Source organism: Arachis hypogaea, chromosome 10, assembly GCF_003086295.3.
Source record: "Arachis hypogaea cultivar Tifrunner chromosome 10, arahy.Tifrunner.gnm2.J5K5, whole genome shotgun sequence".
Lineage (NCBI taxonomy): Eukaryota > Viridiplantae > Streptophyta > Magnoliopsida > Fabales > Fabaceae > Arachis > Arachis hypogaea.
In genome coordinates, this window is record NC_092045.1 from 105,702,095 (window position 1) to 105,725,803 (window position 23,709).

General features: G+C 35.0%; 1 protein-coding gene across 2 annotated transcripts; it reads left to right on the plus strand.

Annotated features, from left to right (window-relative positions):
- Positions 1-22,596, plus strand: LOC112716293 (DExH-box ATP-dependent RNA helicase DExH14). 2 transcript variants are annotated; one of them, XM_025768170.3, is made up of 49 exons: positions 1-343; positions 519-580; positions 676-847; positions 1,059-1,500; positions 1,596-1,661; positions 1,994-2,098; positions 2,200-2,502; positions 2,862-2,978; positions 3,095-3,154; positions 3,789-3,860; positions 3,971-4,087; positions 4,167-4,328; positions 5,066-5,131; positions 5,247-5,399; positions 5,487-5,570; positions 6,326-6,400; positions 6,484-6,615; positions 6,729-6,794; positions 7,287-7,352; positions 7,456-7,578; positions 7,683-7,832; positions 8,109-8,321; positions 8,707-8,862; positions 8,962-9,186; positions 9,302-9,403; positions 9,509-9,589; positions 9,680-9,760; positions 10,739-10,942; positions 11,054-11,170; positions 11,317-11,439; positions 12,501-12,590; positions 12,666-12,791; positions 12,904-12,966; positions 13,809-13,897; positions 14,358-14,448; positions 14,657-14,806; positions 14,890-15,081; positions 15,205-15,270; positions 15,630-15,785; positions 15,881-16,024; positions 17,088-17,155; positions 17,247-17,412; positions 17,689-17,751; positions 17,967-18,062; positions 18,150-18,317; positions 19,513-19,683; positions 20,309-20,458; positions 20,538-20,672; positions 22,244-22,596. In XM_025768170.3, exons 1-49 carry the CDS (start codon positions 237-239, stop codon positions 22,328-22,330), a joined length of 6,273 nt encoding a protein of 2,090 aa, XP_025623955.1. In that variant the 5' UTR covers positions 1-236; the 3' UTR covers positions 22,331-22,596. The 2 variants fall into 2 exon arrangements, 1 of the variants encoding a protein (XP_025623955.1); XR_003812089.2 differs by having other exon boundaries at positions 24-343; positions 17,914-18,062.
- Positions 22,597-23,709: the final 1,113 nt, after the last annotated feature.

Sequence of the window (23,709 nt, forward strand, 5' to 3'; positions counted from 1 at the left end):
GAGAATGATTTTGGGTATTACTTGCATAAAAAGTAAAATAAAATAAACCGAGAAGCAGCAGCGGGAGTGGGAAAAAGCGAAGCTGCAAGACAGTAGCTCTTACAAACTGGTTTCTTCCTCCTCCTTCGTTCTTCCTCATAGCAAGCAAGAGGAATCTTTTTATTCACACTATATAAAAGTATTTTAATCTTCGCTCTCGTCAACCGCTATCGCTGCAAATAACAATAACAATTAAGATGTTGATTCAGATTCCTCGCTTCACAAACTCCCTCAGAAACCCCTTCGATGTCGACCAAGCCTACCTCCATCGCAAAACCCTACTCCACAATCAAAATCCTCGCAAGTAATCATCATCATCATCATCATCCATCATTTTTTTATTTTTATTTTCAATTTTTTTCCTACTTTGTGTTTGGTTGCTGAGAAAGTAAGCACAATAAAGAGAAAATTAAAAACTGTAGTGCATTTCTGTGATTTTGATTACTTTTATTTTTTCCGTTTGTTTTGTTCTCATGTAGTTCTGCGAACTCGCTTGATGAATCGGTACTTGCACGGAAGATCGTGGTTGGATGGGAAGAAGGTAATGAATGGTTGTAATCCAATTGTAGGAAAAATAAAATAAAATTGTGTAGTTAGTGTTAACATGTTTCTCGTTTTGGTGAATTGGTGAAGCAGCTTCGTGGGAAGTGAGGCAGGCGTACAAGCAGTTTATAGGAGCAGTGGTGGAGCTGACTGATGGCGAAATGCGCTCCGAGGAGTTCCAGGAAGTGGCGCTGACTGTGTACCGCCATTTCGGCAGGCCGATGGAGGATGAGGATTATCTTGATAGAATTATTGCGGATAAGAAGTGAGTATTTGTTTTAGTAACCTATAAGAAGTGAGTATCGATTGCCTTTTGAAGGTTTGAATGATATTATAGAATGCAGAGGCCACATATTAGTCTGACTTCTATGTATTTGATTGATTATTAGTTAAGTTTTGAATGTGGAGAACATGGAGCATTTGTGCAAGAACTTTAAATTGTCGGTGCGTGGCATTTGTTTTTGCCTTTTTGGCAGGTTAGAATTGCAAAAGCTTGTTGGTCATGCTATTGCCGATACAAAGTTGAGGCATGTTGCGTCTCTAGCACAGAATCTTCTGAACTTGCAGCCTAGCAATAAATGCCCTGCCTTGTCTTCGGAAAGAAATCTGGATGATAATGAGGATTTGGAATTCGGGGCTGATTTTGTTTTCCAAGCACCAACGCGTTTTTTGGTTGATGTATCATTTGACAATGTAGATATGATGGATTTCAGGAGCACACTTCCTGTATCATTTCATGAAGAACAATATGCTCTTACTATTCCAACAGATCAGTCTGTTGATGCAGAAAAGTTCAACTTGACTTGGTTAAGAGAAGCATGTGATAAAATAGCTAGGAATTCTAATTCTCAGATATCCCGAGATGAATTAGCAATGGCCATCTGTAGGGTTCTTAATTCAGAAAAGCCTGGTGAAGAGGTATTTCTTGTTTTCAATGTTCTTTAATAGGTATATAATTCCAACAAAAAAGTTCGCTGCAACTTTGAAATTTACTCTTTTTCCGTGCTTTGCAGATAGCAGGAGATCTGTTAGATCTGGTTGGTGATAGTGCATTTGAAACTGTGCAAAATCTTCTATTGGTGAGGATTTCCTATCCACCCCTCTTATTCCATAAAAAGTTAATAGTAACTTTTTGTGAACTTTGCCTTCTCTGCTTATTGTCAAAGAATTATTGATTTATATTATGTGCCAAGTTTGGCTTTGAATATTCTACATCCCTTTTTTTTGTTGTTGTTTTGAGTTACACTTTTGTGTTGGTTGTTGAGCTTCACTTTATGATTTATTTCACGATTGGCTACCTCATGACAGTCTAGCTACTTTTTTATTTTATATTTATTTCACTTTGAGATTTATATATCTATTTTAATGGATTTTTATTTTAATCATGTGTCATTCATCCAACAATTTGCAGCATCGAAAGGAGATTGTTGATTCAATTAATCATGGCTTGTCAGTATTGAAGTCTGATAAAAATGCTCCAAATTCTCAGTCTCGTATGCCTAGTTATGGGACACAGGTATTTCTGTATTCTCTATGATTGATCTATACTTTTCACTTTCATATTACGAAATGCGCACATATATGCTGTCAATATATAAGCTACTGCCTGTTTTCTAGGTTATCGTTCAAACAGAGTCAGAAAAGCAAATTGACAAGCTTCGGCGCAAGGAGGAAAAGCGAAACAGAAGGGGAATAGAATATGGCGGTGATGGTGACTTGTCTGCATCTGACTTCTCGTCTTTACTACAAGCAACTGAGAGGAAGAATTTATTTGATGATTTGATTGGTTCTGGGGATAAGTCCCAGTCAATAGCCGTAACTGCTCTTCCTGAAGGAACTGCGAGAAAGCATTTTAAAGGGTATGAAGAGGTTACCATTCCTCCTAAACCAACAGCGCCAATGAAACCTGGAGAAAAGCTGGTAATTCTCTTAAATTATTACCTGTGGATACCATCATTTAATGTGAGATGATGATATGGGCATTAGAGGATGAGAGCATTGGTGCTTAATTGATATTTGAAATGGGTGACATGATTGACGTGTTGCCACTTTTTTAGGTTTGGATACTGGAAATTGATACCATGCCACATTTTGAACATTAAAACATATAGTTTGCATATTTTATATCCTTTGCACATCATCTATCTTCTATAAGTCTCTAACTGAAATATTGGCAAAATGCATGACTATTGTCTCTGCCATCCCCTAAGATAGTAAGTAATGGTTTTTTGAATAGGGGTTATGTTTAAACCTATCTTTTATAATTATGCGTTTTCCAGATTGAGATAAGGGAGTTAGATGACTTTGCTCAAGCTGCATTCCGTGGTTACAAAACGCTAAACCGTATCCAGAGCAGAATATTTCAAACTGTTTATGGCACTAATGAGAATATACTGGTGGGTTATTTCTATTCTGGTTTTCAGACATAATTGATATTGATTGGAGAGGGGTTTCATTAATACTAAAGAAAAACTGTCACTTATATAATGAAGTGATTTTCATGTACTTGCAGGTGTGTGCTCCCACAGGAGCTGGGAAAACTAACATAGCCATGATTTCCATTCTACATGAGGTGAATAAGCATATTTTTATTTGCTCTTTTGCTGAATATGATTTATTCATTTCATATGAAATTGATGTTTTATATTTATTTCTCCCCCTCTATTGCTTCATGAGACAAAGAATGATGTGGATGTACTAGCTGTTAATTTGTAGATTCCAACTTTCTTTGTCCTAAACTTGTATAGATGTAGTTTATTTTTCTATTATGATACACCTTTCTAGTAATTTTTTCTGGGGTAGATGTTAGATACAAAAGTCTTTTTTTTTTTTTTTTTTCATTTAAACTGAGTGCTCATCTATGATTGATTGTGCTTTTTCTTTTTGAGAAGATTTATATTTTAACATTTTGAAGTTGACATCAATTTGGCTTTGAAAATAGGTCACATTCAGATAAGCAATATAACAGTGAACTAACATGCTAATTAAGATTAATTATAATAGAAGTTACTACTAATAATTTTGCTTAAGGATGGAATAGATGTCAAAATTCAAGGTATTAGGACCTTTATTAATGTAAAAAATAGAAAGACAAAAAATTAATGACAACTTTAGAATGTTAGGACTAAAAATAGTCTTCATTTTCTATCTAAAATAAGAACTTATTTACTAAGAACCATTTTCCATTATGAATGACTTGTATGCAGATCGGACAGCATTTTAGGGATGGTTACTTGCACAAAGATGAATTTAAGATAGTTTATGTGGCTCCAATGAAGGTATTTTGATGTTTGTGTTCCTCTGCTTTTCTGTTTTTCTTATAAATATTTTTTTTCTTTTATTCCCTGCCTTTTGTAAGGTTTCTAAGTTCATATTATTGTCCTTCTAGGCTTTGGCTGCGGAAGTCACATCAGCATTTAGCCAACGTCTATCTCCTTTGAATATGGTTGTCAGGGAGCTAACTGGAGATATGCAGCTTTCTAAGAATGAACTTGAAGAAACTCAGGTTTCTTTATATGAAAATTACAAAATTAGCATTTTCTTTCTAGCTTGCAAACTAAAGTTTTCTGCGTTGTTTGATTCAGATGATAGTGACAACCCCTGAGAAATGGGATGTCATTACTCGCAAGAGTAGTGACATGTCACTCTCTATGCTGGCAAAGCTCTTGATCATCGATGAAGTGCACCTACTCAATGATGATAGAGGTCCTGTAATAGAGGCCCTAGTTGCTAGGACCCTACGGCAGGTAAATCTTTTATGATTAGACATTTAAGTATTGGTTTTGGTTAAGCGGACATTGAACAAATACGTTGACGTCTCTCACTGCATCCACTTGGATTTTTATGGCCCTAATTTAAATTTTTTATCAAGTTTTGATCAAAGATTTCCCCCCTCCCTTTGTTGTGCTGGTTAAGGGAAAAATGTAATTGAGTATGCAAGCTGAAGGGCAGAAAAATGAGGGAAGCTGTGTATTTATATGATATGCCAATCTGTGTGTGGTGCTATTTGCATTACTTGGTGCTGCCACTGTAACTGTTATATGTCTCTCTCTCTCTCTCTCTCTCTCTCTCTCTCTATATATATATATATATATATATATATATATATATATTTTTGGCGTCTTTGATGATTGTTGGATGTGCCTTGCAACTCTAGACCAAATTTTATGACTAGGTTTGTTGGGTTTGGTAGTAGAAAAGAGGCAAAGTTTTTGTGGCACTATGCAGTTCTTACCACTATTTGGTTGGATCGTAGTGCACACACTTTCAATGATAGATTTTCTGACAAGCATGTTTTATGTGATAGGATTCGAAGGCTAGCATCTGTTTAGTGTAAAGCTCATTATCTTTATAGGGAACTTCCCTTCTCAGATATGTTGAGAGATTTGGAAGCTATGTTTTTAAGATAAATCTGTTTTTTTGTTTTGTCCTGATGATAATTTATGTTCTAACTGTATACTTTCTTCTATCCTTGTGATATCAGGTGGAGTCAACTCAAACAATGATACGCATTGTGGGCCTTTCTGCCACTCTTCCCAATTACCTGGAGGTCCAAACAATATATAGTTATATAGTTGTTTTTATTACCTCCATTGACCTTTACATTCTGCATATTAAAGTATTTGCAACCTTACCTGCATGTCTTGACTACTCATTCTTGGCAGGTTGCTCAATTTCTTAGAGTAAATGCAGATACAGGTCTTTTCTTCTTTGATTCTAGTTATCGTCCAGTGCCTCTTGCACAACAGTATATTGGAATTAGTGAGCCAAATTTCACAGCTCGAAATGAATTGTTGAATGATATATGTTATAAGAAGGTATCTTTCCATTTCTGTTATTTTCATAATGTAATAAATCTTTCATTGATACTAATTTCCTAGTTCTGGCTCTGTTCTTTGCTAAAGGTTGTTGATTCTATCAGGCAAGGTCATCAGGCAATGGTATTTGTCCATTCACGGAAAGACACTACAAAGACTGCTGAGAAGCTGGTTTGTCATTTTGGAAGTTTATATATTTATGCTTCTATATTTGATGTCCTGTCCTAGTATTGTAGTGTTTGTTGAGAACGTTGTTATTCGACGAAATTCGCTGATTTATTATTTGTCAGGAACTGGTCACTCATAAATTGGGGTTTGATATAAGTTGTTGAGATGAGCTGAGAAATGGTTAAAGGTTACCCTTGTGTAACCATCTTTTATTTCTCACCACATTACTAGGTTTTGGCTCTTATAAAGAGATAGAGATCCTTTGGTAGTCCTCAGTTTGGTGTTTTATCTTTTACTTTTATGTTCCTTTGGTAGTCCTCAGTTTGGTGTTTTATCTTTTACTTTTATGTGTGTGTGTGTGTGTGTGTGTGTGTGTGAAGCTGGTGATCTGCAATCCTTTTCGGTTATCTTCAAGACTTCTTTTCCAACCCAATTTTGTTAGAAGATTTAGATTCTGATTCTGATGGTGTCTTCTTTTACACACCTTTCTTTTAGTTTTTTCAGAATGTACAACTAAATATGATAGAGAATAGAGATAACTATCGGATTATAGTTTGTCTCTACTATGAAAAAAAACATATTACTCGAGAAAGTGGACTAGTTATTTCTTATTATTTGAGTATGAGCATATCTTTTGTGGTTCTCTTCATTACTTCCATTTGGACTTTGTGAATGCTTATGGCTATTTACTTTTGTACTTATTATTGTATTTTTATCTGTCCCATGCTTTGCTTCTGGTTTCATCATATCTTTGGCAGGTTGAGCTTGCTCGGAGGAGTGAGGATTTGGAACTCTTTGGAAATGATACTCATCCACAGTTTAACTTAATGAAGGTGATAAGAATGAATATATCTCTATTTTCAGTGAATTCTATGCTTCTTCTAAGCTGATAGTTTTTTCTTCTTATGCATTTCAGAAGGAAGTAATTAAATCCAGAAACAGAAATCTTGTTGAACTTTTTGAATATGGCATGGGTGTTCATCATGCTGGGATGTTACGTGCAGATAGAGGGCTTACTGAACGGCTTTTCTCTGAGGGTCTCCTGAAGGTATATATTATTCCCCTCTCTCTCTCTCTCTCTCTCTCTCTCTCTCTCTCTCCTGATTAGTCTTTTATAAGTTGCATGTATTTTAATGTTAAGTATGCAATATGCTGCTTTAGGTACTTGTCTGTACAGCAACATTGGCATGGGGTGTCAATCTTCCTGCTCACACAGTTGTCATTAAGGTTTGCCGTGCTGATTACCATGTCTCTTATTTGTTTTGTTTATATAAATATTACAAGGATAATTAAATTCTTTCCTATCACTCTTATCCCTCCAACTATGGATCCAATACCTTGATACTATCTTTGTTTTCCAACTATACTAATTTCCAATAAAGTGTTTTCAGTTTCAATCTATAGTTTTTTTTTTTTTTTTAATAATAAATATATCCGGTAGCATTATTTCTATTTTTAGTATGCCTTTGCCCTAGGATGAGGTTTTGGGACAAAATCTTAGTGCTGATATATCATATTAAATAATTTTATTTTGCTAACAAGTTTGTGGTTAGATATGGACCGTACCCACTGTACTGTGCACCCAAAGCTTAGTTTTTCCCCCCTTTTTTTACCTTCTTTATATTCAAGGGCTTCAGTATCAAATTAGCATGTTCTACAAGGGTATCGGTGGTCTGATGTTATTATGGTCTTGTAAATGATTTGAATAATGTTCTCCAGGGTACCCAATTGTATGATCCAAAAGCTGGTGGGTGGCGAGATCTGGGTATGCTTGATGTTATGCAGGTAGGACATGGACCTGTCAGTTTTAAGGACATATAGGTGCTTTTTTCACGACTTTTGCTTTATAATTAGATAAAGTTATATTTTCATGACATGTTGCTTTTAGATATTTGGCCGAGCTGGCAGACCTCAGTTTGACAAAAGTGGTGAAGGTATCATAATTACATCTCATGATAAACTAGCTTATTATCTGCGACTGCTGACAAGTCAACTCCCTATAGAAAGCCAGGTAATAATAAGGAAAACGATGGGGAAGTTATATTCAGGATCAGCACAATATTAATATATTTGGGATCGTGTTGACTGTTGAGTGACTTGTTTGATCATTTGCAGTTCATTAGCTCCTTGAAAGATAATTTGAATGCAGAGGTGGCATTGGGTACTGTAACTAATGTCAAAGAAGCCTGTGCATGGCTTGGCTATACCTATCTCTTCATACGGATGAGGATGAATCCTTTGGCATATGGTATAGGATGGGATGAGGTACCTAACCACAAACTTACCTTTTATTGAACCACTTTTCTACAGTATGTTTGATTATAGATCAGATAGGGTAGATATAACATTAAGAGGTAGATGAGGGTTAAATTGTGTTCTACATTTTCCCAAGTATTTCATTTGTGCTCTCTCGCTTACCATTCTGAGAAAATATTTTGTTGATTGTCTCCATACATTCAGAGGGTTTCTTTCTTTATTTTTTGTGATAATCTGTATATGTTGTCTATAACTCATTCGGTTTCTTGGTCTTCTATGCTTTAGGTGATGGCAGATCCTGGCTTAACGTCTAAGCAAAGATCTTTTGTAATTGATGCTGCACGTGCACTCGATAAAGCTAAAATGATGCGGTTTGATGAGAAAAGTGGCAATTTTTACTGTACTGAGCTTGGTCGCATTGCAAGCCATTTTTACATACAATATTCCAGTGTTGAAACATATAACGAAATGTTGAGACGCCACATGAGTGACAGTGAGGTTAGTTTTATTGATTTTGATCCAGTTTCACACAAAGTCTTAGTCTCTGTTAAAGATTTCTGCTCATTTTTTTTATATCCTATTTTGAAGGGTTTTCTTTGCCCTTAATTTTGCTTTTGAAAGTGCTATGATTTTAGTTTTTTCTGTGTTCTGCCCATGGCTGTTCCAACAGCTTCCATATGTGGAGAAATTTGGCAGCCTTGCTGCATTCTTAGTTTTGATAAAATTCTAATATTTTTTTGGTTTAATTTTCGATGCTTTCTTTCAAGCCTGTCTAGACATTTCGGGTCCAAATAGCATTCCCCCCTTCTTTTCTCTTTTTATTCTCTTCAAATAGTTATGTGATTTTGTCTTCTCATGTTCTTTTGACCTATTCTCACTCTAGGTGATTAACATGGTTGCACATTCATCTGAATTTGAGAATATTGTTGTTCGAGAAGAAGAACAGAATGAGCTAGAGATGTTGGTTCGCTCACAATGTCCATTAGAAGTTAGGGGTGGTCCTTCCAATAAACATGGAAAGATATCCATTTTGATTCAGGTTGGTCTTAAGCTTTTGCCTTCGTAATTCTGTTGGGATAAACCCAGTGATTGCTTGAATATTATATGTTTTTTTCTCACCCCCATTTTTTTTTTGCAGTTGTATATATCTCGAGGGTCTATAGATTCTTTTTCTTTGGTATCTGATGCTGCATACATAAGTGCAAGCTTAGCTCGTATAATGCGGGCTTTATTTGAGATTTGTCTGCGAAGGGGCTGGTGTGAAATGTCTTTGTTTATGTTGGAATATTGCAAAGCTGTGGATCGCCAAGTTTGGCCACACCAACATCCTCTTAGACAGTTTGATAAGGACATTTCTGGAGAGGTTTTTTCCCTTGATTATTATTAATTATTATCTTCACCATATCTGTTAGCTGTATTTCATACTGGTGTGTGATGCAGGGTATTCTTTTCTTTCTTTCTTTCTTTTTTTTCTCTAGATATTGCGGAAGCTCGAAGAACGTGGGGCTGACCTAGATCGCCTGTTGGAGATGGAGGAAAAAGACATTGGGGCGTTAATTCGTTATGCACCTGGAGGAAAAGTATGTAACTTTCAATATGGATTGCGTTCTGAGTATTTCTTTTAAATGTGGGTTAAGATGTTCAATAAATGTCGATTATTTTTTTTGTAACCCTGTCCATTTTAGTTGGTCAAGCAATACCTGGGGTATTTTCCATCAATTCAGTTATCAGCGACAGTCAGTCCGATAACTAGAACTGTTCTGAAGGTATTTACAGAATGAACTCAATTTTCCAGGCTATTCAGATTGCAAATTTCTTCATTACATGATATAGCTTTGATATCTCATTATACACAGGTTGATTTGGTGATAATGCCTGTTTTCATTTGGAAAGATCGTTTTCATGGTACTGCTCAACGCTGGTGGATTTTGGTAGAGGTGAATTAATTTTCATATGAATAAATCATTTTACAAATTGCTTGGTTTTTGTTATAATCTGACCACTTTTAATTGCATGATTCTTTGTGGAATTCATCTTGATTTGTAAAAGTACATAAATGAGTTGTTTAAGTGCATAAATGTGACTCGTTTGTGCTATGAAAGACTTCACATATCATGTCAAGGGTAAATTTATTGAAGTAAATAGAAATAAGTACAAGGAAATTGGACTTCTAGAGGATAAAGATCCCAGTTATTTAATAATGATAACAAAAAGTGGGAAAGAGAAGATATTAATGGGGCATAATTGCAAAAATTTCTCATCCCAGAATCTTGATATAATGACCGCATTTTTTATGCCATATGTAAGCCAATGCATAGTGTTATTTTTATCTTTGTTCAGAGACTAAGAAACTGCACAAGTTGCAAACATGGTTATGCCATGTCAAAATGGTGTCCATTAACTAGGCTAGGTATTTATTGAGTTCCTGCAAATACTCCTACTGGAATTTTTGCTTTTGATAGTGTCTTAATTGCATTGGTTGTTCTGTATAGTCCACTCTTCCTAGCAGAATAAGGGTTAGCTGTTTTTTGTAATTTTTTATATATTAGTATGCATTCAGCTTTTTATCAGATTTTTAGAACGGTTAGAATTATTTATTTTAAATCCTGGAGTTGCCCAAAAGCCACATATTTGAGCCATCTCTCATTGGTTTTTATTCTAACTAGATTGATAGCATAAGCATTTAGATTATGGTATAGGAGATGTGAAATGTGTGTCTGCCCCACATGTTGTAGCATGCCAAGTAGCCCCCTTTTATTTCTTCTCCCCCCCCCCCCCCCACAAAAAAAAAAAAAAAACCAAAAGAATATAAAAAAAATTCCTGGATATCATTATACAGAACTAGATGTTTTATTTGTGATTACTTGATGATGAGAACTCCCAGTTGGATGCATATCATCAACTATTTTGTACAGGACTCTGAGAATGATCACATTTACCACTCAGAACTCTTTACTCTGACAAAGCGGATGGCTAAAGGGGAACCTTATAAACTTTCCTTCACTGTGCCCATATTTGAACCACACCCGCCACAGTATTACATTCATGCTATTTCTGATTCTTGGCTTCAAGCAGAAACATTCTACACTATTACTTTTCATAATTTACCATTGCCAGAGGTATGATGCTTCACCCTTTTTTTCTTTTAGATTTCAATTGCTATTGTATGGCATCTGGCTCCTGGCCATTGGTCAAGCTGTATCTCACAATTAATCTTATATTTTTCTCAGGCTAGGACTTCTCACACTGAACTCCTTGATTTAAAACCTCTTCCCGTGTCTTCCCTAGGCAATGTTGCTTATGAAGCGTTATATAGATTTTCACATTTTAATCCTATACAGACACAGGTTGGTTCATCTGCTTTCCTACAATTCTTTTTAGCTTTTGCACTGTGGGTTTATAATTTTTTTTGGGTGACTGACTGTGGGTTTATATGTTTAAAGTGTAAGCAAGTTATGAATAATTTTATAGTGACTTTACTGGCCTTGTGCAGATTTTTCATGTCTTGTATCACACGGACAATAATGTTCTGTTAGGAGCTCCAACTGGAAGTGGTAAAACTATATCTGCTGAGCTTGCTATGCTTCATCTTTTCAACACGCAGCCTGATATGAAGGTTTGTACATGAATTTGCTAATGCAGTGTGCAATATAGTATGCCTAGGGAACAAAAATTATGGAAGGAAAATAAGATGTATATTTTGCATTTTATTTGAAGTTAGTAATGCTAGCTCTTATACAGGCTGGGAACCTAGATTTTACCTCTTGGATTCTGTATATATATAATTTTCTACTTGACAAATGGGTTACATTATTAACTAAAAAAAAAATGTATTTGGATATAAGGTACTTTAATTTGAGGATATAAAGATTTTGTCAAGTGGGCAGTTATGCAAAGTCAGAGGTAGTACTTAATTATGCTGATGAACTGTGTTAAAATAGAATAAATTCACATTCTTTACTTATGTGGATAAATGATGTAACTCTCTGTATGCATGGGGCTACTCTCCCCCCCCCCCCCCCCCCCTTTTCTCTTGCATTATTTCTTACATACGTAACTATATCTTAATCTTTTGCCCACCCGGAAATATTTTATGAAGTGTGTGTGTAAGAGCTAGGGACCACCAATATTAGGATTAGGTAGTCACAACAGCATAATAAACTGTGTGTGTAAGAATGGAAATATAGAATTTTGGAAGAGAGAGTCGAAGAGAGTAAAAGAGTGAATGATAAGAAACAGAGGGGCTGGAAGGTATCAGGGTGATACTCTCCGGTCTCTGATGTATTAATGGAAGAGCCAAATACTGAAAAGTAGAGAACAAGGTAGCATTAGAGACGCTACCACTCTCCTAAGGTCCTGTCCTGCCTAAAACCTTCCTCCTCCTATTGATTCCCTTCACCCCCTTTAATTCATTCTCAATTCTCTCTCCTATAACAGAATTCATCCCTCACTCATGCCCTCCCCGCTAACTTTTCTGGCTGTCATATTTGTTGCATCAGCTGGTCCCACTTTCTTTTCATTTCAACTATCGTTTTTTTTTTTCATCCTTCTACAGTAAATAAAGGGGAAAGGAGTTGTTTCGCCCATCTTTTCTCTAACTAAATTATTTTTCCGTCATTCTTCTTTCTGTCCTCTCTTGGTAACAATATGCTAAAGCATGCTTTGAACTTATTTCAGGTTATTTATATAGCACCTTTGAAGGCTATTGTCAGGGAAAGAATGGGTGATTGGCAAAGGCGTCTTGTCTCTCAGCTAGGGAAAAAGATGGTATTATTTGTTGATTTAATTAGATATAAAGCTTAATGTATGGGTTGGTGGTAATGATGTCAAACTTGTTCTCAGGTTGAAATGACGGGAGACTATACACCAGATTTGATGGCCCTTTTGTCTGCAGATATCATCATATCTACCCCTGAAAAATGGGATGGTATCAGTCGTAATTGGCATACACGCAGCTATGTCACAAAGGTACATTCATAATGTCAGTGTATGCATGGGTGTGTTTAATATTATATGTTTTTACCAGTCAAATAGTGAGGTTTTCTACTTCATTGTTGAATCTGAGTGCACTGATCAATAGGTTGGACTCATGATATTGGATGAGATTCACTTATTGGGAGCTGATCGTGGACCCATACTTGAGGTATTTTCTTATAAACTAGGATATCCTACTGACTGTGCCTCACTTGTTCATTTGGTTTCTAGATAGAACTCCTGTAGGGTGCTGATGTAGCTCCCTTGAGGCTCAAACGGTTGGCTGATACTTTGACAGCCATAACCATTGATTACGAATATCCATAAATTGCACTATCTTGGAGAAATTAATTTATTGCATTCATATTGTAACTTGTTGCTGTAATCATGCACTTTTAAGTATATGATACGTAAAGCATTTTCTGTATTCTATTTTGAATAAGAGTTATAAACTTTCTTCAGCTTTCATGTTTCTTGTCATGTTTCACTTGCTTGTTAAATTTATATTCAATATTGATGTAGAAGTCCTTGCATGCTGGATTTTCTGCTAAAAGATAGTGCGAGATCATTATTTTTTCTTAAGATGTGTCACTCAAATTTTTAGAACAAAGGAATGGGTAAAAAGTTAGCAAAGGATAACGGAGAATAGCAACTAGTTTGATGTCATATGTGGAGTGATGGAGAAAGGAGATATGTCTACTATCATTTTTTTTTTTTTGCATACCTTGAATTGTCAAGTTTTAAACTCTTCAAGTGTGCAATCAATGCTATTATTTAATGCATATGCTTGGAGTTGTATACGGAATGCAGAATGAGTTATATGGTGTTCTGCTGATGATTGCCTTGTTAAGCGTCGGGATTGACAAGTTTTGATCTCATTTACCTGGATATTTTATCATTTGCTATACCCGCACAACAACTTACATTTTACTATTATTGACTTTCCCTGAATATTAATATTATAGCTAATTCCCCCATATTGTAGCTCACCTTTGTTATTTCTGTTTCTAGGTTATTGTTTCTAGGATGAGATACATATCATCACAAACAGAGCGAGCAATAAGATTTGTTGGCCTCTCTACAGCTCTAGCAAATGCTGGGTAAGTTTACTTGCATTTTTCTCCACATTTATGAATTTCCCCTCCATAAAAAGAAATTATTTGGCTAAGTATGAGACCCCAACCTCGCAAGATTTGGGGCGTATAGATGTATGAAGCTTTATCCCCATGTTACTTGAAAATTTATTTTTAAATTTATACTATTTAGAAAAATGGTTTTCATTTTACTTTTCAGTTGTACAAACATTTTCTAGATGTACTTTTGGTCCCAATCCATGTTACATGTTTTTTATTTGGTCCCTTTACTTCTTGAGAGCTTCACGGCAAGCATGGATGAACTGAACCATTACTTATATACACAAGTGATTTATTAAACCATAAATGTACGTTAACCTTCCGTAGAAATGGTTAGTTTTTTTAAGTTCATTATGCTTCTCCATATTTTGAAAAACTACATCCGTTTGTTCAATCAATTTATAATCCCTTTTCCCTCTGTATGTAGTGATCTAGCTGATTGGTTAGGCGTTGAGGAGACTGGCCTCTTCAATTTCAAGCCAAGTGTGAGACCTGTACCTCTGGAGGTTCATATCCAGGCAAGTGGATAGGTTTTTCATGATGATGGTGGCTTTTCATGTCCACTTCTGTGTCTGTTTGTTTTTAGTTGTTTCCATTATATTAAGGGTGTGGCTGGTAGTAGAAGATTTGGCACTGAAGGAAGAATGCAAATCAATCCTACCTGTTTTTTTCTAGCTGCCATACCATGATATCCTTGCAATAAAATTTTTGGTGTTCTCATTGTAGGGCTATCCTGGAAAGTATTATTGCCCAAGGATGAACAGTATGAATAAACCAGCGTATGCAGCAATATGCACACATTCACCTGCTAAACCTGTTCTTATATTTGTCTCTTCACGACGCCAGACAAGGCTGACTGCACTGGACCTAATTCAGGTTCAGATTGAATCTTTTTTCAGGAAATTGTATTTATTACATTATGGTTTTCTGTTACTGATCTGTCCTCTCCATGGATAAAGTTTGCTGCCTCAGACGAGCATCCAAGGCAGTTCCTTGATATGCCAGAAGATGCACTGCAGATGGTTCTGTCTCAAGTCTCTGACCAAAACCTGAGGCATACTTTACAATTTGGTATTGGGTTACACCATGCAGGCCTGAATGACAAAGACAGATCATTGGTTGAGGAACTTTTTGCAAACAACAAGATTCAGGCACTTATTTCTTACTTTATGACTTGAATTTGGCACTTTCTTGATCTTAATGGAAAAAAATAAGATAAAAAATGAAAAGTAAAAATTATCCCCTAACTGATTAGTTGTATAACGTCAATGCAGATACTGGTTTGTACCAGCACATTGGCTTGGGGTGTGAATCTTCCAGCTCATCTAGTGATTATCAAGGTGATGTAGTTCGAGTCTGTTACATTTTGGTGGCAGTCATTTATTTCAAGAGCAGGAACATAGCAAGTAGAAAGGAACTTCCTTTCTTGTTTTGACCATATCTTGCATTATCTCTGCTGTCCTTTTATACCTTGGTGAATTTAATAGCCAAGTTCAATACATTTGATATCTGCTCTCTGTGTGTTGGGTCAACAAGAAGGAATAAAATTTTGGTCCCTTCTTTTTTCCTTTAAAAGGCTGAGAAAATATCCATCTTTCTTATTTGGGGCAGACTAGTAAATGGAACAAAAGGTGAATCAAACAGACATTATCGTCAAATATTTATTTGTTAATTTATTAGTACTTTATTTCTTTCACAGGGTACAGAATACTATGATGGAAAATCAAAGAGGTATGTAGATTTTCCAATCACTGATATCTTGCAAATGATGGGTCGTGCTGGAAGGCCTCAGTTTGATCAGCATGGGAAAGCAGTGATTCTTGTTCATGAACCAAAGAAGAGCTTCTATAAAAAGGTCAAAATCGTGATTGATGATTACGATTGTCTTATAACTGAATAGCCTGAGCCTACTATGCTGAGAATTATGTTGTTTTCTCTTCATTGTTGCAGTTCTTGTATGAACCTTTTCCAGTTGAAAGTAGTCTGAGGGAGCACCTGCATGATCACCTCAATGCTGAAATTATTTCTGGAACCATTTGCAATAAACAAGATGCAGTGCACTACCTTACCTGGACTTACTTATTCCGTAGACTGGTTAGTGTTTTTAATGCATCAGTAATAGTAAAATAGAAAATAGGGAAAAGCATAAAATAGTGTTTTTTTCAGCTTCCATTATGGATACTTGATTCTTAAATATATAAGCATCTTGCACAGCCATCATCCATCATGAAAATAAAATTTGTTTCCTTATTATTATTAAAAGTTCTGCATATCATGAGAAAATGAAAATTATGTCTCATCTGAACCGGCACGGAAACTGAGTGGTAAAGAAGCTTACTGGAAAAGAGAATGGCCAGTGAACAACGTGTGATGTGTTTGCATATTTGATTTAATTATTAATCGTGTGTCATATATGTCATTATTTTGTTTTATTTCACGAATCACAATTGCAACACTTTATATTTGAGCAAATCCAGCAAAAGAATTGTTACATGTTGTGGAGGCGAGAATGTTGTTTAGGTAAGATAGGATTAGAAATGAATGCATTAAATAGAAAGTTGGGAAGGCACCAGATGTGGAAAAGCTGGTAGGTGGTTTGGTTATGTGGTGGTCATCTATAGAAAGTCCACTGTGGAGACTTTTATATTATTATATTAGATATAAAACCATTTGTATGGCTCGTACCTGATAGCTTAATCATGTGTACACATCGATTATTTCCTTAACTTTGGGCTGCCATGGTCGTTGGTCTAAGTCACTATTTCATGGCTGAGTGTTTGATTTTTAGATCCAGAACTATTCATATGCCTCTATATAACAAGCTTAAACGTTCTACCATTTCACTAAATAATAATAAATAAATAAATAAATAAAGAAGAGAGTAAAATTTCAGCACGAGGCACAGAAATGAACCTGTGCAAATGCTTCAAGTCCAAAAGGGGGCCCTTTGTGTCAAGGGATGTGTTAGATATAGAACCATTCATGTGCTTCTACCTAACAGTTGAAACTTTTAGCAAAGATAGTTCATGACATTCATGTCATAGATTTTCCGTTTTGCAGCCAATTTGTCTAGAACACTTTTGGTTCTCCGTGTATAAATATTACAAAGAATACATTGATCTCAACTATGACTAATCTTAGTAACCATTGTTAACAGATGGTTAATCCTGCTTACTATGGATTGGAGAATGCCGACCCTGAATTTATTAGTTCATATCTGTCTAGGTAATGTCCTGGAATGCCAAACATTTCTGAATTTTTTAAAGAATGATGTTGCTGTTTGTAGCAATTTTGACCAGTGGTGTCATTTTGGCAGTCTAGTACAGAGTACATTTGAGGACTTGGAAGACAGTGGATGCATAAAAATGAATGAAGACACTGTAGAATCAATGATGTTGGGTTCAATAGCATCTCAGTATTACCTAAGCTACATGACAGTATCAATGTTTGGTTCAAACATAGGTCCTGATACATCACTTGAAGTAAGAATTAATTTTTCTTTAGTTTCTCTTGTCTTTTTTATGTCTTCATCATTTGAATTATCCTTTTTTTGTTATTTGAAATAACCTTTAATCTGAGACTAATTTGTGTGTACAAAGAACAGTTTCTCAACCTGATATTGAATACTACAAGAACAAATTCCTCAATTTTAGGGATTGGTATTGATATTTGTAGAATTGAGTAATTTATGTCCAATTCCTATCACATATGGTATCAACTGTATCATTGTAAGTCAAATAATTTTTTTTATTTTGTAGGTGTTTTTGCACGTCTTATCTGCTGCTTCCGAATTTGATGAACTCCCTGTGCGTCATAATGAGGTAATTGCTTTACCCTTCGTATTACACTCAAAGTCAACATATTCCAAAATAATAAATGCTGAAGCATACATTCACTATGCCTTGCACTTTAGAGATTTGAATATCTCTGTAGACTGAACTATTGCCTTTCCTCTTATATAACTTGATCCATTTCATGTTAAGCCAAAATTGATCTTGCTCGTAAATCAAAGTCATTCAATCAAATTATGTCATAGGAAAAATACAATGAAGGACTGTCTCAGAAAGTTAAATATCCAGTGGATAACAACCGTTTGGATGACCCCCATGTCAAAGCAAATCTTCTATTTCAGGTTAGTCATGTCATTCAAATTTTATCTTGATAATTTTTTAGCCTTCTTGTTTTGGCACTCATCATATCCTTTTGGTCTGTGACACAGGCTCATTTCTCTCAGTTGGACTTACCAATTAGTGATTATGTCACGGACTTGAAGTCAGTATTAGATCAGAGTATACGCATAATTCAGGCCATGATTGATATATGTGCAAACAGTGGTTGGCTTTCAAGCTCACTCACTTGCATGCATCTTCTGCAAATGGTCATGCAGGTGTTCATTCTATTTCGTTCTTCAGATTGACCTTTATTTTTCCTCTTCAGTTGGATAAATTGAATTCAACTAGCTAAACGCATGTCTGCGTATACTTCCTACTCCAGCTTTTTCTAGAATATTTTGATCATAAACATCTCTAAAAGCAAACAATGTGGTAGTGTACATCCTCACTTACGATTGTAGGCACACCAAGCAATAACTGCTACTTAACTTTCATGATATATGTTTATTACAGATGGTATGAGTTCATGAATCATTTTACTATCCACTGGAAAAATGAGGTCCATCATCCACAAATTATACAATTGTAAAGCTTCAGATTATTTTCATATTGCTTTCTGTGGTTAATGGAAGAGAATAATGGGTGATTAACTTTAAATTTGAAGTGAAAGTAGAATGTTCTGGTGTTAATGTTATTGCTAATGCTGTTTAATTTTCTACTCTCATCCTGATTAAGTGGGGTTGAGGAATGAGAAAAGTATTGCATGCAGCATTCCCCTTTCCATCATTTACATTGAAAGTTGTATTGTACTAAAAAATCATACAAGTTTACAGCAATAGAGCATGATACTTTGCTTAATCAGTGAAGAGACTGATGAATATTTGATTTTATGTTAGAATCGATAGAAATGTTCTTTGGTTTTATAACATTATTTTCTGCATATTTTTGTGGTCCCTTTTCCTAATTGTGAGGGGAGAAAGATTTTTGCTGCAAGCAACATAACCTTTATAAGAATTCCATTGATATTTGTTTGTATCAAAGAGAGATTACTTTACATGCATCATATGGTACTCTCCATTCAGTCCATTGTATCTTCAAATGCTTGTCATCCTTTCATGGTGCAGCTACATATATTTCAATCATAACATTGAACATCATCTCAGGGCATACATTATGTTTTTAATAAAATTGTGCATATATAACTTAGACCTACTCTATAGTTTTCACAATGGGTCTTTGTTTCTCTCTCTCTCTGTCCCCCCCCCCCCCCTTTTTTTTTTCCTCTTTTTGTGTTTGTGTGTGTGTTTTGGGGCGGAGTATAATTTTTCTCCCTATCCAGAATATGCTTTATAATTGCACTTTTCTCATTGGTACTTGCTTTCCTAGAGTGGTTCCTTCGATGGTTATGCCCTGTCGCTTATCAAGACAGAAAAAATAGCACTTTTCTCATACTTTGGGACCTTTTTTTAGGGGCTGTGGTTTGAAAAGGACTCTTCTTTATGGATGCTGCCATGCATGAATGCTGATCTAATGCAATCCCTTAGCAGAAGTGGAATTTCCAGTGTACAGGAATTACTAGATATTCCCAAGGCATCCTTGCAAAATGTAACAGGAAGTTTCCCGGCTTCAAGATTGTACCAGGTGAAAAGTCTGAATGAGTTTTATTTTTGTGCTTTATCTATATTGTAATATGTACTGATGTATAACTTTGTTCTTTTGGAGAGGGAATTTTGAAGAAAGATGAATGAAAACTTGTCAATTTTGCACATGTATAATCTTGTGGAAAAAAAAATGTGGGTGTTATGTGTGATTGAGTTGCTTTTACTTTTGGGATAAAATGTGTGATTGAGATGTTATCATTGTCAATGAGTGTTTTTTTTTTCTTTTTTGGGATACGTTTCAATGATTTTGTTTTGCTAATAGCGTTATCCATTTCCAAATAGAAGTTGTTACAACTTGTAGCTTGCATGACCGATGGAGTTTACCCAGCGTAAGCACAAAACCTTTTAAAACTGGGCTTTGGCTTTGATGATTGTTAATCCTGCTATCATGCAACTATCCTATTAGTGGCACAAGGGTGTTTGATGCTGGAGCGAGTTATGTATGCCCACATTTCGAAGTCCATGTTTTGGATTTTACATTGTGTCATAACTACGCCTGATAGAGTTGTTCTTTCCTGTAATCATACTTTATTTTGTTTGGCAGGCATGTCATACCTTTTTTTGCTTCCATTTTATTTATTTATTTATTTATTTTTTACAATCAGGACCTACAGCACTTCCCTCGTGTTAAAATGAAGTTAAAGCTTCAGAAGAAGGAAACTAATGGTGAGAGCTCCGATGCATTGTACATCAGATTGGAGAAGTCGAATTCTAGACGACACTCCTCTCAAGCCTTTGTACCTCGATTTCCAAAGGTCTGTCATCCATTTAATTTTCTATGATGTTTTGTAGTCAGTCTTCTGTAAATATAATCTTCTACTTCCTTGGTTGCAGATAAAAGAAGAGCAGTGGTGGTTGGTTCTTGGTAATACCTCTACATCTGCTGAGTTATATGCATTGAAGCGAGTGTCTTTTTCTGATCAGTTGGTTACCTTGATGAAGCTGCCTCATACACCATCCAACCTTAAGGTAAAACGTTTTTCCTTCATTCAAACTGTGATTCCACCATCTGCTCTTGTATGCGATGGATGCACTCAATAATATACATAAGATGGACATGGTGCAGTCCCCACCAGTTATTCTTCGTCCTTGGCTCCTTCCAATATATTAGACCGAATGTTGATGGAAATGGGAAAAGGGATAATATAAGAAGTTAAGGAAAAAGTTTCCTCCATCTCCATTTTCTACCATACTCTAATAACTTAATATGAATACCTTTGTACTCTTATTTTTTCACCCTGTTCATTTTCCACCACTTACCAAGTGTACCATGCAAAAAAAGATAGTGAAATACCAGCAATCAAGGTGGTGAGCTTTGCTGCATGCTATTGCTATCCTTGCTTTGTGCCATCTTGGCCCTTCTCCTTCTACCTGATAATTTCTTGTAGTATCAGATTGCGGGGGTATGTCCCTAGTGAATGGGTGAATACACTTGTTAAGATAGGATTAGAAATGAATGCATGAAAGAAAAAATTAGGCTACTGTCTGATATGAATAAAGATGGTAAAATCTTGTATTAAGCGTTTGAACATGAGTTGAGAAGTCCTGGAAAGAAGAGTAGATCATAGAAGGTAGTCGAAGCTAAGGGTAGATAGAGACTGTTAGAACTGGAATTAGAAGAGAAAGAATCTTAACTATTATTGTAGGATTATTGGAGAAGTGCCATGAACCCTGTAAAGAATACTCATCTAAGGAAAGCTTTGAACTCCTCAACTAATGGCAATGCACCCTAACTAAACCCCTTCTCTCGTTATTTATATTCCTTATACTTGTAATTAACTCCTAAGAAATAGACGTGAAAAATCCTCAGGTTAAACTATTGAAAGAGATCTACGCCTTAATGCTTATTGCATTGGATGTTTAGCCTTTAAATATTTACAAAAGTTAGCAAATTTGTAGATCATTTTATGAATTTATTTCACTTTGAAGAGACTATCAGGTATGCAACATGGAGTAATGATGTGATAATGTATAAAAGTCTATGAAACACGGACACTTTGTTGAGTTGCCATGTCTGCGTGTCGGACACATTTCGGACACGACACTCACCGACACTCGTCCGACATGCGTGTTTGCTGTGTCCAAACCGTGTCTCAATAAAAAATAAAAAATTCTTCTCCAGACACATTTGGACACACCTAAATACCATCACATGTCAGCGTGTCCGGCCTTATTTTTAATATATATTCTTAAAATAATTTTAGATATAGTATATAGTATTATTTATTAAAACAAAAAATATTTTAAATACTTGATATAATTAAAATAAGACATTAAAAATAATTTAAAAAATTAATTTATATTTTAATATCAATAAAATATGAAAATATCATTATGGTTTATCTAAAAAAATACTTTATATTTTATATGTATGGGTGTCCCCGTGTCATATCCTGTGTCCGTGTCAGTGTCAGTGTCCGTGTATCATAGATAAAAGTAAACATTTGTTATAGTAAATTTATTGACTTACTATTACTCTATTTCATTGCAGTCAATACCTTTATAGTGGTATTTATTCCTAGATACACACTGTCTTGCAGGGTATGAAACTCATATTAGTCTCAGATTGTTACATTGGATTTGAACAAGAACACTCCATTGAAGGACTTATTGGAGGCCGGCATTAGCAAAACATTAGTAGTTGAGTCATCACTGTCCACTAGCTTTGAATTATGGTATATGTTATTGTTCAAATATACAGTGTCCTTGTTGTAGGGGTGAGGGTAGTTAGGTAATTGTAAAAGGTAAATGTTTTTGTTACGATAATGGGATATTTTTTTGGTGCAGCTATGGTGAAGAGGAAAAATAGTAGATACAGATTTATTTTGATAGATAGATAGATACTTATCTATGAGAATGTGCCATTTTATTTTAATTAATTTTTTGAAGTAAATTTATATACTCCATTCTCGTAACACAAAAACAAAAACTTCAACATAGAATTATTCTATTTTTCGCATCCTGCTAATCAATCTGCAATATCCATAGCAGAAGGTTTTTGCAGTTTCATTACCTTCAATAATAGCATGATGGAGTAACTTTGCTTAATGCTTATTCTGTTTGCAGTCCTCCTTTTTTTTTTTCAATGATTGATTTTGTTGAATTAAACTCTAAAATGGTTCTTGAGATTGGCATCGTGTACTAAAATCGTCCATGAGATTCCAATTGTACTAATTATGTTCGTGAGATTGTCAAAAGTGTACCATGTTAGTTCCTGACCCATTTTCCATTGACGACGTAATAACATAGTTTGATGACGTGGGATGTTAGTGACACGTGTCAATCTATAGTTTAGCCATGTGTAATGGTATAATGATGTGGTAACTAGTAACGTAGCATGTTGATGTAGCTGGTTGTACCATGTGTCACAATGCTATTTGGTCACGTGTTGCAATAGTATTTGTCCACGTGTTGTTTATTATGTTATCATTGTAGATGTATCAAATTAGTCCCTTGCTTTGTATTAAGTAACTCATTTTAGTCTTTGAAATTGCATGTCGTGCAGCAAACTAGTTTTTTCACCAATTTTTTTCTCATTTTTTTAAAATTTAAAATTTTCAATATTTTGGATGCATTAATTTCAATTTTATTTTTTCATACATTGTTTAAATACAAGTACTTTCATAAAAAATTTTAAAATTTTAGTTTTAATTTTATAATTTTTTTCTATAATAATTTAACATTGTTAAATTTTGTAACATATAAGTATGTTATTATAAAAAAAGAATTATATGATTGATTAGATATATTTTTTTATCAAAAAATATTTTTAACAAGAAATTAATAATTAAAATAAATATTTTTTTGTTTTTGTGAAATATACATTTTTATTGTGTGTAAATGGGTCAGACTGAAGGCACTTCAAACACTCTCACTATCATCTTCGACCTCTTCAGTCTAGACGAAAGGGGTGGGGGATGATAGTGACATTGCTTGAAATGCTTTCACGTCAACTCTAAGATGACAGTTAAGGATATCTGTAAGAGAAAAAATATTTTATAAAAGC

Coding starts and splice junctions, on each gene's coding strand:
- LOC112716293 (XM_025768170.3), top strand. CDS start 237: ATGTTGATTCAGATTCCTCGCTTCACAAACTCCCTCAGAAACCCCTTC. Junction 5,132..5,246: donor CTCTTCCCAATTACCTGGAG/GTCCAAACAATA, acceptor CATTCTTGGCAG/GTTGCTCAATTTCTTAGAGT. Junction 18,318..19,512: donor TTCTGCAAATGGTCATGCAG/GTGTTCATTCTA, acceptor ACCTTTTTTTAG/GGGCTGTGGTTTGAAAAGGA.